General features: G+C 44.7%; 1 protein-coding gene across 2 annotated transcripts in view; it reads right to left on the bottom strand.

The window, feature by feature from the left end:
* Positions 1-15,520, bottom strand: part of LOC126516509 (endoplasmic reticulum transmembrane helix translocase) — a 278,190-nt gene that overhangs the window by 225,390 nt on the left and 37,280 nt on the right. For both annotated transcript variants that reach the window (XM_050166639.3, XM_055063942.2), the window contains exon 5: positions 3,728-3,797. In XM_050166639.3, the coding sequence (XP_050022596.2) occupies positions 3,728-3,797 (70 nt within the window). The remainder of the gene's footprint in view (positions 1-3,727; positions 3,798-15,520) is intronic.

The raw sequence follows: 15,520 nt of genomic DNA, 5'->3' as shown, positions 1-15,520 counted from the left end.
CATCTGATTGGCTGACTGCCTGAGTTGTCCTTATCTATAAATCCAGCAACAGACACAGCATTGAAAATTATAGGCCTATTTCAATTACCTCCACATGCTGCAAGATTATGGAGCATGTTATTCCAAAAAGCTTGTTCAATTACTTCGAAAATGCTAATATCTTCCTAACCAACATGGTTTTAGGCAAAAATTGTCAATGGTTACCCAACTTATCAAAACCATATATGATTTTTCAAGCTTACTTAATGAGAAAGGTCAGATGCTGTCTGCCTAGATTTCTCAAAAGCGTTCGACTGCGTTCCACACCCAGAACTCCTTGATAAACTGCTTAGTCTAGGCATTAGCATTAATATTACCAAATGGATTCAATCATATTTAGTAAGAACACAGTTTGTAGAAGTGAATGGCAGGAAATCCGGACTGTTACCTGTAACTTCAGGAGTCCCTCAGGGATCGGTGCTAGGCCCTGTCCTTTTTCTCAGTTATATAAATGACATTGCAGACAAGATTACCTAGCCCCGTTATCAAAATTCTACTTTTTGCAGACAACTGGCTAATGTGTACCACAGTAGCCAGCCGCAACGACCAGATCGCCTTAAATTCCCCATCAAATTTATTAGTGACTGGAGCAATAAGTGGAAAATGAAAAACTACAGCGAGACTATGTATATAAAGGTAACCACCAAGATTAAAAATATACACTCCTTTGATTATGAGGTAGATGGTAAGGTCATAAGCCTTGAAAATCACATTAAGTACCTTGAAATTACCATATCAAGTGACATCAACTGAAAAACAAAAACAAACAAACAACACAATCTCATCAGCTGGAAAAAATCTATGGTACTTGAGGCGAAAGTTAAAACTTGTTCCTCAATAAACTACATTAGCTGCATATTTAACGCTTGTTCGTCCCACATTAGAGTATGCGAGTGTCATGTGAGAACAGTTTTATAAAAATGCTGGTAGATATAATTGAAAAAAATCAAACAAGAGCGGCAAGGTTCATCTTGTCAAAATATTGTTCAACCGACTCCATAACTAAATGCTCAGGAAGCTTTACCTACCTCCACTTTCAGAATGCGAAAGGATAGCTAGACTAAAATTTCTTTATCCGATTCGCCATAACTGGTTTAACCTTAACACGCAGCAGTACATAAAACAGCGCCAGTCTCGAACAGTAAGAAACAGCCACCAAGAGCAAATTCAACCCATTTCAGCATGAATAGATGTACATACCGTACTTATTCAAATCTAGGCCGATCGTCTTTTTCAAATACAGTAAAACCTTGTTAAACCGTACCCGCTTAAACAGTAGTTTCGTTTTAAAAGTAGTAAAGTCAAATCCCCGACTCAGCGGCCATTGAACATAATGTGTTTTGTATCCGCATAAACCGTACCAGCTTATTGCATACGTATCGGTTAACACGTAGTGTTTCCTCTTTTCGTCACGCAAACACGGCGGTGCATCGTCTCCATCGGGTGGCCCGGCATAACAAGCTTTAGAGATCCCCACAACGGCCTCCAAGCACCCTGTGTATTTGCATGTGAAGCTATGTCAACATCAAGATGATTTGGGCGCCGTGCCAGAGAGCGTTGTCAGTTGGTTCTTTATTCTATGGCATTGTGGCGTTGTGGCGTCATGCAAGCGAGAACTCGTGTCATGCCGAAACTCGGATAAAAAAAGACACCAGGTGCTCAGCATAGAAGAAAAATTAGACATCGTTCGTGCTATCGAATGTGACACGAAGAAGTCGGTGCTGGCATGCGACATGGGTCTACTGTTGACTACGGTGTGTGGCATTTGGAAAGCATAGAAGTTGCTCAGCAGTACTGCTGTGACCACATAGAGATGTCGGCTACGAGGTTGCACAACGATCAGGAAAATAAGCGCGCGATAACAGAGAGGAGTTGTTCATCGAGATCGCACCACATTTTGATGCGTGCGAGCCATGCCACACTGTCTGCACTTGCGGACGCGAGCTTGCGCGCATCCGTAAGTCCGCGTGTGGCTAGCAGCGATGATAACGTAGAGTGAGCTCGGCATGTTCGCATTAACTAAATACTGTTTTCATTTTGTGAACGCTGTCCTCACTTTTTCGTTCGGCCTACATTCGAGGTAAGTTTTCTTATTTTTTCTGGCTTCGGACATTGGGGGTCGGCTTAGAATTGGGACCGGCCTAGATTCGAGTAAATACAGTAAGTACTCGTTTTTCCCCAGAACAAAGAGGAATGGAACGCGCTGCCACATGAATGACTAACAGTAGACAGTGTAAATAAATTTGAAACCACACTAACAAATTTTTTTTACCTCGGCTAGAAGTACACAGCTACTACTTTAATTAAAAACTTTAAAAAAACCATGTTTCTGGTTGTAATACATGTTTAATCCATCGGCTGTGGTACATTTGATGTCACCATGATGTAATTTGTCTTTTGCTTCTTGCTTTGTATTGTGCCTTTTCTCGTGTATACGCCTCATTTGGTCTCTTCTAGACTGCGGCAGCACTACTATCTTATTTCGTTTGTCTTGCAACTGCCCTGTAATGGCCTTTGGCCAACAGTATTGATAAATAAATAAATAAACACTGCAAACGATGTTTATGCGCATCGGTTTTCCGTGAAAATGAGTTACTTGCATGTGGTGGTAACAAGGGTATCCGGGAGATCAAAGAAGCACTTTTCATTATCGAAAAAAAAAAAGAAAAAGACAAATGTATCAGCACGCCCTCATTACAGTTCACGCAAGCAGAAGTCGCATTCCTACAGGATGATCCACGCTTATCTGTATTATGTATAACTGGCTCACGGAAGCATCGGTAGTCGTGGTTTATCTTGGTTTCCTTGGGTTTTTTTCCTTTGCTCTTTTCCATGTTCTTTCAGCCTTTCCCATTCCCTTTGTCTATTCTTAACCTTTATGTGACATGTCCCAAGACACAAATAAACCAGTTGTGAGCTTGCACACCAACTGTTGTCGTCGTCATTTGCAAGTGCAAGAAGAAACTATTACCAGCCACCAAACAGCCCAATTCATTGCTCTTTTGAACAATCAATACCTACAAAATGAGCAGACAGCTGTATTTGTATTGCATGCAACCGTAGCAGCATAAACAAGTAACAAGTCATCTCTTGCACATTTAACTCCGCAAATATTAATATTAAATACAATATGCAGCTCAATCCATGAGAAAGTTAAAAATGGAATAAATGCACGACAATGCTGAGGTTGTTCTCATATGCAAATAAACACACTCAAGTTTCGACAACAAAGAACATTTACGTTTGATCAGAACGTTTGATCAGGGTCATCTGCAATAAGCCAAGATGGGAAATGTAGATTTTTTTCCTCAGGAATGGGAAACGGTGACGCCATCTGTCATTGTTGACTGTCAGATGGCACCACCATTCCATTCCTGGAAAATGTACACATGGCGATTTAGACGGCCCAGTAAGGCTGTGGTATCTAACTGTACGCACTGCAAAATGCCACCTCTGTGCAAGAGCAAATAAGCCAGTGCCTGGCCAGAAAACGTGTTGTCCCTATTAACGCCCCATATGGTGCATGTGGCTCTGTAACATGGCACTAGGCCCAGCTCAATGCCACACCACACAAGTGAAGCAGCCACAAGAGCATGCCACAGTCGGCCATTGCTATGCACCACTCAAAACAAAGTTACAGTGAAAACATTGAGTATGCAACAACGTGGAATTTGGTTTAGAGACTCACCTATAGACACAATGTCACCAGGAATCAGATCGCAGCTTAGAATAGGCCTCCACTTCCTGTTTCTGTAGACCTGGCAAAAGTAAATTGATGGTCACCTACATGGCATTCATCACAATGCTCAAGAAAGCCCCTTCCTTGCCCCTAACATAGATGCAGAAACTTAAAGGGACACTAAAGGCAAATACTAAGTCAAGCTCAAGTGACAGATTAGTGCTTCAGAATCTCTAAGGCATCAATATTATAACAAACAGAGCCTTAATAATCGAGAAATTGAGGTAAAAGCAGGACATGATTAGAGACTCCCCCGGGACATTCAAGCACTTGCCCGATGCCAAAAGCACTCCTCAGTTAAGTTCTGTCACTAGTACTCAACTACTCGTAGCAAAAACATCCTCGTATTGTATTATAATATGAAATAAAATGCTACTTGTCCAGTTCCATTTCATGTTTAGAAAAAAACTCAATGTTGACAATGACGCAGGCGGTCAAAAGGTCTTGTTTTCGATCGACTCTGCGCTGGTTTTCCTGGCATGCGAAAACTGCAAGAAGCAGAGAATTGAACTTCCATGTGATGTCACAGGATGCCCGAACGGTCTACGCCACTTGACCAAAAAGCAGTTGCAGTGGCGAATCCACCGCTCTGTCTTGGCTCGGTGCCACCATCTGTCGGGCTCCGTTTTACTCACCGACGACAGCAAAAGGGCAGTGATGGCACATGTAACGTCACCCCTCCTCTATGTGTGGCGGGAGATTTCAATTTCGAAAGAGGTATTCGGACCCTTCAGATACAATTTTCTCTTAAACTATGTCTTTTCTTGGCATGAAACAAGCATTGCGAGGTTTCTGGAAAGGTACTTAAATAGTCCATGTCGACTTAGTGTTTGCCTTTAGTGTCCCTTTAAGCCACTTGACCACACTGCTTGTTTCAGACAAGTCTAATTTTGTGCATTCTTAAAAAAAAAGTTCCCACAAGAGATGGTTCTGTGCAATTCCCTTCCACAAGACCTGCACAGAAGTTGCCTTGCACAAATCTTCTGCTAAGGTTTTTCCATGAGAAAAGGACAGTGTCAACCAAGTGTCAACGCTAAAGAAGACAAAGTCGACGTACATGGTTGCTCAAATGATTCGATAATTAAGTGTTGATTATTGTAGAGTGAAAAAAGAAAATGTCGAGACTACAGTGTGTGGACACGGAACAAAGAAGAGAACAGCATCACAAGGAGGATGACAATGAAGCGTCCATGTGCACTTTCGCGATTGGGCCACACGTGTGCATACATTGTCTAATGAGGGAAGCGACGATGAGTACAGTGCATCGTGATTGGGCCACGTGCCTGCATACATAGAATGGTCCAATCAAGGAGGGCTTCGTGGTGCTTCGACGGCACTTTGTGTTAGCATTGGACCACGTGTGTGGAACATGGGCCCAAAAAGAGGTGTAGGTGAACAGGCAGAAAACATAGGCCGGGGACAGGCGGCCAGCAGCCACGGACATCACTGGGGACTTCTAGGCAACCAGCCTGGCACTGCTGAGCACATGCAAGGTCCGAGGCCGCCTGGCTATCCAACTCTACCCGCTGCCAAGATCTAGCAACGCTGACGCCATCTTGGAAACTATGAGCGATCATCGTGCCGACCCCGCCCCCTCTCCAGAGAAGCTTTAAATATCTGTGCGCAACTGAAAAATAAAATTAAAACTGACTAAATAGTTTCTAAATAACTCAATAAATGGCGCTAATTATCCAAGAGAGCTCAGAAAGCAGCAAATAACATCGATAGTCTGCTATCGATGGGAATAAAGCGCAGTCTACTTATAACAATACCGCATATAACAATATATTGATTATAACAATGAGTCGACTTCAGAGTATCAATTTATGCATTAGGGCTATAAGAAAAAAAGCATATATAAAAATATGTTATTATATGTTATATGGCGTGCCACAAGATGGCGCCAACTGCTTTCGTCCACATCGCCGGCGAGCGTCCAGAGAGAGAAAAAAAAATGAGAAGAAAATCATGTCTGCGCTCCCTTTCTACAATCTCCCTCTCTTCCTCAGGGAGTGTGGAATGCGCCATAGAAGCAGCGGTCGGTGCGTCGACAAAGCTCAAAGCAGTGTTGCGTGGGATAAAGCTGCAAATTTTGCAAGACTCGCACAGTCGATGATATAGACGATTCTGAAAACTGTGAGCACCCCGGGGTGTTCATGAAGCAGTGACTGTGCCAATGAATGGAAACGGTGGGCTTTGTGCGCTACGGCGAAACCCCCATGTGTGAAAACACGGTGGCAACCGCTGACATTGCCGAACTCTGCGAGCACATCGCTACTGGCGATAAAATAGGTGGTGCTTCGATGGAGGAGTTTCTGAGTGCAGATAGCGCTGCCTCGTTCAGCGAAGAATCTCCGACAGGGCGATCGTTGTTGCGACAGACGGCGGCGTTGTGCGACGGAAGCAACGAGATTGACAGTGGCCCGTCTTTGACGCAGACACCAATGTTCATGCTAAGTGCACTGTCGTCGATAGCAATTATAGCCGCCACTGTTCGTGCAGCCGCTGGACGCAATGTACACCATGGTTGTGAAGCTGAAACTTCCGCTAAAGCAAGTGCAGATTTCTTACTATTTCAGCATGCCTACCGCTTGACACACTGTTTAGAGGTAGAAATAAGCATCTTTTCACAGCCTTTGTTCTACAATGTTAATTCTTTACCGTAAGTGGCAAATTTGGTTTCGGAGCTACAAAAGTATGTTCGGCAGTTTTTTTTTTCTTTTTCTTTTTTTTACAGCAGTCCAGATATAGCAATGATCAAATTTTTCGTTCTACTTGATATCGTTATAAGTGGACTGCACTGTAGGTGCGGACAAGAATGCATTAAATGCTTTTTGTTCAAGTTAGTCTGTTTTCTAACACTTGAGACTTCAGAAGGGACTGCAATTACATGGAGAAGATTAAAAATGGCGGAGGGGGTGTCGCAGCTGGTCACGCCATATTCCATGTACTTAGAAGAAATTATCTATAGACTTATGACAAATGCGGGATGGTCTGTCTTCTTGTCTACCTATCTTCTTGAATGCTATTACCGTATAAACGCATGTTAGGGCCACACTTTCTTTTTTTTAAATATGAGAGCCAATTTTGAGGGTGCAGCCCATACATATGACATGTAAAAAAATGTTCTTTTTTGAGTAAAAGCTACATACCAATCGGCGAACAAAGAAAATTTATTGCAGTATATGACGTGACACAGTCGCCAGAACACTCAATTGTTGTCAACTCCTCAGACTCCGAGTTCGTTCTGTGTTGCGGTAGGCACTCGTCCCACAAGAAGTCATCTTTGGCATCACCCAAGCTTTTCGAGATCCCGGTGAACTTAAAAGTTCGCTATACGATGTCCGTCGTCACCAAGCTCGACACGGACAGGATCTAACCAAGTACAGTCCCTCTTGAGCCGTCCGGTCGGCGTCTGCTTGTGGCCGCCACTTGCCATCCGTTAAGTGTAGTGCCTGCAGAATTCAGCCTTAAAAGGCCGATTCACGCTGACGTCCAGTGGTTGCAGCATGCCTGTGAGGCCGCCCAGAATACCAGCCATGTCTGTGACAACACAGCACAGCTGTTCCTTGACCTTATCTGTCAAGTGACCACGGAAGGTGTTCAAGACCAAAAGCGACTGTTTGGTCAACAAGACGCCTGGGCGGTTCTGCCAAACAGTTTTTACCCAGTCGAGCATGAGGTCATCGTTTATCCAGCCCTTCTCTTGGACTCTAACTACACCTTGGGGAAACTTTATTGGGAATTCTTTTCCTTTTCAATACTACTTAGGGGGGTAGCTTCCCCCCATCCACAGTAATGCAAAGCATCACTGAATGCAAAGCATCACTCTGCAGCGTTGGCACTCAGCGCTAGTTGTACGCATGGCGATGGTCTTCTTACCTTTAATGTCGCCTGTATAGTTTTCAGGACAGTCAAACCACACAGGGGTCTGGTCAGCATTCCCGATTTAGGACAACATACAATTGTGTTCAGGGCGCAGGCCGATAACATGCTTCTGAAAGCTAAGCACCTTGTCAATGTAGTCGTCCGTAAGCCACTGGCAGAGCGTAGTTCTTTGCCGATAGCAGCGGCCCTTCCTCTTCAAAAATCTTCACACCCAGCTGGCACTAGCTTTGAAATCCTCGCACGGTATGGTTTTTGCACATGCCATGGTTTGAGCCTTTATGCACATGTCCCTTGTCAACGCGTAGCCATTGTTTGCAGATCCATCACATAGCAGAGTAGCTATTCTTCCAATTCAGGAAACTTGCATGGCTTGTCACGGAAAGCACGCTTTTTGCTGCTTGTGTTTTTCAAAGCTTCTTTCTGACTACACCCCTGTCGAATGCACTTCTCATCCACGTCAAATTTTCTGCCGGCTGCACGCTTCCCATGTTCGAGAGCAAACTCGACCACCTTCCATTTACACCCAGCTGTGTACTTGTTTAGGTGCTTGCCCATCGTGCTCAAATGTAAATGCCTGGATGGAAACAGAGAGCGTTGTGGCGTCACGCCGAAGCTTGATTGCGACATGGATCTACTGTTGACTACGGTGTGTGGCATTTGGAAAGCGAAGAAGTTGCTCGGCAGTACTGCTGTGACTGCATAGAGATGTCGGCTAAGAGGTTGCACTCTTTGTCATCATTGCCTCTGTTGTTGCCGAAGTGTCAACTAGCGACAGTGATGAGGATGGCACGGAAGGCGACAGCACGGGCGATTCAGGCCCGACAGTGGCAGAAGCTGCGCATTACGTCAGCCTCATGAATGCAATCGTCGTGCCGAGAACAGCACCCAGCAATAAAAAAGGCACCCCGCGACTTCTGCAACGCTACCGCGTGCGTGCACGGAAAATACGTAACGCCAACGAGAAATCTGCCATGCGAGTGTTTGCCGAGAAGAGGAGGGCTGGCTGAAAAGCTGCCTGGCAGCTTCAGTAGGTTTGAGGCCGCTGTCGTCGCTGCTAGGCCACCGCGGCATCAAACGAAAATAACACTTTTGGTGTATGAAGTGAATATACTGCATGTTCTTTTTCCCTTTCATCGCACTCTCTCCGAGTTCCATTTCTGACAGGTAATTGGTGTATCTCATGCTATTTCGGATAGTACTACCGTTTAGTACATACTTTTTCCGAGCTCCGATCAACTACGGTTTAACGAGGTTTCACTGTACATTCTCTTCTGTGAGCGCAGAGAAGGTATGGCTGTCCCCATCAGACACAAGGGCAGTGCAAAGCAGGTTGCGCTTGGATATAGATCGCTTGAAAAGAGCCAGGCTTGCTTCCACCTCCTTACTTACAGATTTTGTGTCTGCATTCTGGCAGATGTGATGCTGGTACCAGTTGTCATATGCTGCATCTCCAGCATTAGGTCCTGTCTGGCATCCAAGGCAGTGGTTGGATAGAACTACGGCATCTAATATGAGGCCTGCATGGTACTCAATGACTGATGCTACTCTGATGTGTATCTACGCCTGCACCCCCATGTGCCATTGTACACCATGGTAATACCTTTACAAAAGCTCGGGTCCATCTCCTTATAGCCTGTCATCACTGCAGCATCAGAATCAGCATAAAACTTCTCCAAGCACTGGGCCTCTGGCTCCCTCAAGGTCTCCTCTAGATGCTTCTGAAATGTCTATTGGCGGACACCTCTGCAAGAGAGGTGCCTCGCTGCCCCAAGCTGAGAGCTGTCTGCCCCTTTCCGTTTTACTTAGTGGCTTCAAGACTTGCACTGCTGCATTCATAAGCTTCCACTCACTTGCGTTCCAAGTTTGGAACTGCGTCAGATTCTGAAAGTTCTACAGTGATGACTGTACAGAGCTTCACGAGCCTGGTCATCATGGCATGCTCACTGTTCCATCGCGTCGGGACGTCTTGTATAACTTCGAGAGGGTCCAGCTGCATGTTTCTCTGAATTTCCTGAAGCCGTCCTCGGGCCTCGGCATCTAGCCACAATTGCTCTGGCCTTAGCACAGAGATGCAAAAACCCAAACACTTCTCTTTTGGCATCACTGACACACAACTGAATGGTGTGTCCAAAACACTGCACACCACTCCAGGACGACCACGCTACTTCAGAAGTAAAGTTCCTTCCATTATCTGTAACGACTAAGATCGGCACAGTATCGTGGGCTGGAAGTTCCCACCCCTCGACGACACCTGCGATAAATAGCTCCAGGTTTTCTCCAGTGTGAGAGTGTCTTCTCAGTGCAAGCCAATGCATGCACGTGTTGCACGAAGTCACTGTCCACGACGTGACAAGTTACACAAACGTAGCTTTCATTTGCCCGCCATGTCCAACCATCAGTTGTGATTAAAAGCGACTCCACTCCGCTTGCAAAAATGTCCCCGAGAGTCTTTTTCACCTTCTCTTTGCTTGATGCATAGAGGTCTGAAATAATGGCTCTCGAGAATGTTGTCCGAGACGACACGGAATAATCCGGCATAGCGAACATCATGTCGAGGAAACCCGGTTCTTCGACAATGTTGTAGGGGTGCATACCATGAGCTACGAAGCGAGCTATCATTTTTGTCATCTGTTAGGCTTTTGGGGCCAAAGCTTTCATTTTCCGCTTGAAACTGTCGGCTATCGATGGCTGTTGACCCCTTGCCTTGCTTGCCCCTTTCAGCTTGAATGGCCTTTCGCGTGCGTCCCGCTTCTCTTGGTAGTCCTTGTGCAAGTGTGGGTGTCTCCTTAAATGTGTTGCTATGATTGCATTTAAGACATCGAGCTTCGGCTCCCGGTGGAATCTTTAAAAAAAAATTCCAAATCGAATTGCTGGCCACATGCAAGTCCCCCATGATGCTCTCTAGAGTGGTCCAAGGCAGCTGGGATTGATCAAATGCCGCCGCGGCAGAGAGAGTCGCCCATTAAACGCAAGCGACTACACCACCACGCCGACGAGATGCGTTTTTGTACACTTTTGTTCCGAGTATAGTTCTGTTTTCCTTGCTTGGTTTGGATTGGATTGGGAAAAGTATTACTGAATCCAAAACCGAAACTTCCGAAAATGCCTTCTCCCTGCCGCGTGTGGCTATTGGTTCGAGCCGAATACTTCGAAATTTCCTAATAACAAAATTCGAATTGAAGCAAATATCGAATAGCGCATTATTCGTTCCACTATTTATATCGAATATCGAATATTCGCACAAGCCTACTCGGCAGCATAAACAAATCGCAACTACTCCAACAGAGTGGATATAGCAACTTTGGGCTCGTGTATTACTGAAGGAATGATTTAGTTGACTTGCATTTCTATGCTTTCTGTAGCAAAAGAACTGTTTAGAAGAAAGCATAACCACTGCTTCACATGGTCAGAGCAGGCATATAAATCCAACATTCCTATACATCACATATTCAAGTGGTCACTTTTAAGAGCATTCTTGCGTACTTTAGGATCATTTAACAAATTGACAAAGCTTTACTGCTACAGTGCAGTCGACTTAAGGGAAGACACTGCTATTGAAGTACCGCCTTTACTCGCATAATGATCGCACTTGCAGAATGATCGCACCCTTGAATTTGCCACAGCGATATGTCATTTGCAAAGCCTAGTTGATGATCATGCTTACCATCTGTCGAATGCTGCGAAAACAACTCTTCAAAACTTGCCAAGCAGACTCCAAGCACCAAGCAGATTCTTAAGCAGATGCCCCATTTCATTCCCTCCATCATTTTCTGTACTTCATGAATGAAAAAAAGATCTACAACTAAACTTGCCTTGGGTTTATTATTTGTTCGCTTTAGCATGGTTGCCAATTGAACAATCTTATTCATTACTGATACGGAAGCAGCTGTTTCAATGAACGTAGTGTATTCACGAAAAAAAGAAATCGTATTCGGCTAGCTCCGTCAGCCGGCCTTCTTTTTTTGATGTCCCGCACTGTTACAGCAGCAGCCGCCTGTTGGTTGACATATTCACATCCCGCAGCAAGTGCGTTTCGACCTGTTTCCCCGGACACCGCGTTTTCGCCACTTTTCAAGGCGGCAGTGTGCTTTGCGATTGTTTGTCTGTGTTGTTGCCGTTTCACCAAGGAACAGTATGCGACTTTTACGGCCACGTTTAAGCTTAAGGCTGTTGACTATGCACTGGAGCACGGCAACCGTGCTGCCGTAGGCATTTCGGCATCCATTAAATCCGAATACGGTACTGGAAAAATCAGCGCGAGCAGCTGATGGCTACTGATAGGATGCGCTGGGCTTTCCACGAACCCAAAACAGGCAAGTTCCCTCACGTTGAGGAGGCAGTCCTTAAACTAAGCAAGTAGTCCATTTAAGAAACTGTTTTCATGGAAAGAGAATGACCCACCGTGGTTGCTCAGTGGCTATGGTGTTAGGCTGCTGAGCACGAGGTTGCAGGATCGAATCCCGGCCACGGAGGCCGCATTACCATGGGGGCGAAATGCGAAAACACCCGTGTACTTAGATTTAGGTGCACGTTAAAGAACCCCAGGTGGTCGAAATTTCCGGAGTCCTCCACTACAGCGTGCCTCATAATCAGAAAGTGGTTTTGGCATGTAAAACCCCATAATTTAATTAATTAAATACGTGAAGGACCTGCAAAAAGATGGTTGTGCAGTATCACTGGAAATGATACAGACACAGGCGTGTGCGATTGCCAGGAAGCTGGGAATGATCACAAAGGACTTCCGCACTAGCTCCAGTTGGACAACTTGCTTCATGCGACGAAATGGACTGTCACTGAGGCAGCGGACGTCATTGTGCCAGCGGCTCCCATCCGCGTATGAAGACAAAGTGATAGACTTTCATCGCTTCATCGCGAGGATCCACAAGAAGAATGGCTTCCTCTTGTCGCAAATAGGGAACGCCGACCAAACTTCGTCGACCTTCGACATGCCCCGAAACACAACAGTCAACGAGATAGGTGCTCGGAGTGTCTTCGCGAAGACATCTGGTGCTGAGAAGCTGTGAAGCACCGTAATGCTTGCACTGACAGCAGAAGGGCGAAGGCTTCCACCATACGTCATACTGAAACCGAAGACTATTCTGAAGGGAAACTTTCCCCGTGGCATCCACATCCGCGCTCAAGTAAAAGGGTGGATGACGGCAGAACTCATGGTCGATTGGATCAAGACTGTTTGGGGACGAAGACCAGGAGCGCTTCTGCTTCCCTCCCTTCTTATGTTGGGCAGTTTCCAAGGCCATCTTGTCGATAACGTTCGAGCTGAGCTTAAGGAGCTATGCATGGACACTGCAGTCATCCCTGGGGACCTGACGTCGCTGCTACAGCCTCTTGACATGTCACTGAACAAACCGTTCAAGGACAATATTTGAAAACTGTGTGCAGAGTGGCAAACATGATTTGACGCTGAGTGGCAAAATCCGAAGACTGTCCATGGAGGTGCTTTGCTCCTGGATCATCGAAGCGTGGAGTGGTATCTCTGACGAGATAGTGGCAAAGAGTTTTAAGAAGACCGGCATATCCAACGCGCTGGTCGGGACAGAAGACGACTTTCTGTGGGACTGTGAAGATGCCCCCAGCGACGACACTGCCGGTTCTGACAATGAAGCTTGCAGCGATGACTGTGAAGATTCATACTCGGAATAAAGTGAGGCACCCTTTATACAATTAGAAAAAGAAAATAAAAGGGCAATGCGCAATTCATGTAGTACCTACATAACGTGTGCATTTATTACAGAGGTAAGCCTTACTCAACTTTTATGTTTGCTTATGTTTAAGATAGCTACCGTAAGAATTCTGACCCAGAACTTGCCTTTTTGTGTGTTCGGTGTGCAAAATTTTTTCCCCGGAAAACTTAGCCCGCGTAATGATCGCACCCCTGAATTTGCATCAATTTTTTTACAAAAAAGTATGATTATGCGAGTAAATGCGGTAATGTTCATCTTTTTGATCAATATTATTGACTGTCCAATCTTATTACGATTTTTGTGCAGATTTCAAATACGTAATTAGTTTTGTTGTAGGTCAATTAGTTCCTACAATAAATATCATCTCACTTCCACTGTTTACAACCAGAATGGAAAATTAATGGCAGAATAAAAAATTATTCGTAAGACATGTTTAGGTAGCATAAAGTGTAAGGAATGATGGACAGTAAGCACATTTTATATCTGATGCTTCACAGATATTTTACAGCCCATTGAATACAAGCCCACAAAATATGGCAACCATGTGGCAGAAATTGTAGCAAAATAATTTCCAAAGTGAAAACAAAAAAAATTGCTTGCTATACTTCAGAGAGTATACATAAGGCTCCATTCTGCAAAAAAAAATTATTTCTATCTGTTCTTGGTGTCGAGATATCGAGGCCTGAATATCACATGGAGCCCGAAATTTGTGTTTTGAGAAAAGTCCAAAAAACAAACAGCATTAAATAAGAGGGGACATGGCATCCAGAACAACCATTTTTGATACTCGCTCTAGAGACATGAAACTTTCAGGACACATCCAATCTTGTGTGCTGCTTATAAATATGCAATTCGATTTTTGCTGAGGTCAACGAAAAAAAGAAATGTAGTTACAATTCTTGTGTTAAAAATTTCAGATGTAATTTGCAAAAAATGTACTGCAACAACATAGCTGAAATTAAGCAGGTGTGGTCCTGCATGTTCATATAGTGCGAGCTAGCACTTGGATGCTTGTATCTGTACTTTAGTCAAAGTTATGATATTCTAAACTTGCAGCTCTACAAATGCGAATTCTTGTTAGCGATTTCTACTTTCAACAGGATTTCAAAATATTTCGGTGTCCTAAAATACTATATCATAGTTTTTGTTCACTCTCTGACTAGCCTGTATTAAGAAAAAAAATGACACGAATGAATAGAAAGGACACAATGCTGATCTTAACATTTGAGACTTTAAAAAGGCTATACTTAAGAGAAAAAAAAAAAACTGGGGAAAATATTAATTTCAAGCTTCAAAACTGGGAAATAGTAATTACAATATATTCAAAAACACAAAATTATTCCACTGATGTAGACATTAGGCACATGTATAGGCTCGTAACAGAATTTGGAATGCACCAACACGAACCCGCGTACACGCGAGAAGCACGATAGGCATCGGCACATCGTCTGCAGTCTCCAAAGTAGACCTACACCCGGTGACAAAACGCAATGGTTAGCTTCACTGCTGCGTTATTGCCAATGCAATACGAGATTACGCAACGCAGTGACTTATCTCTGGCGCAATCTTGTCGGCTTGTCTGAACCTTGGGATGACTGCCTCCTCTTACTTGCCGTAGGAAGCAGAGACTGCTTGTACTTCGCTTTTCGTGGACGTGTGTTTGGTTTAAAACTGTTTTCTTTCTTTAGAGAGGGTCAATTTGTCGCATATGTTTGCAATACGATGAACAAAGAAACGGCATATCAGCAGTTTTCAAAGTGACCCACTGCCAGGCCTAACAGATGAACTCGTCTGCTAGGCCTAGTTGCCATAGCCACAGCCACTCAAAAGGCACCACTCAGTACGCTGGTGCACTGAGCCAATAGGAGGGCTGCGTGCATCGCGAGCTTCGTCAGACCGGCCCCTGATTGTTTTAAGTTCGTGCTTTTTGTATGCGTCCATCGTCGGCGAGGGTGCAGGGAACTGAACAGCGGAACTTTGAGCTTTCGAGCGTTGCCAAGATTGCAGCGCTCAGCGGTGGGAAAGACAAGAAACAGCTCTGTGAACTCTGGTGTTTCAGCGCGATTTTAGGGTCGTTCCTCGCCGTCCGCACCGACAAAATTTTTTTCTGACACTTAAGAAGTTTTTTGGCAAATCGTTTTCATATGGTGTA

Source organism: Dermacentor andersoni, chromosome 1, assembly GCF_023375885.2.
Source record: "Dermacentor andersoni chromosome 1, qqDerAnde1_hic_scaffold, whole genome shotgun sequence".
Classification (NCBI taxonomy): Eukaryota; Metazoa; Arthropoda; class Arachnida; order Ixodida; family Ixodidae; genus Dermacentor; species Dermacentor andersoni.
The sequence above is the reverse complement of the archived record's forward strand: the minus strand, read 5'-3'. Positions and strand labels throughout refer to the sequence as shown.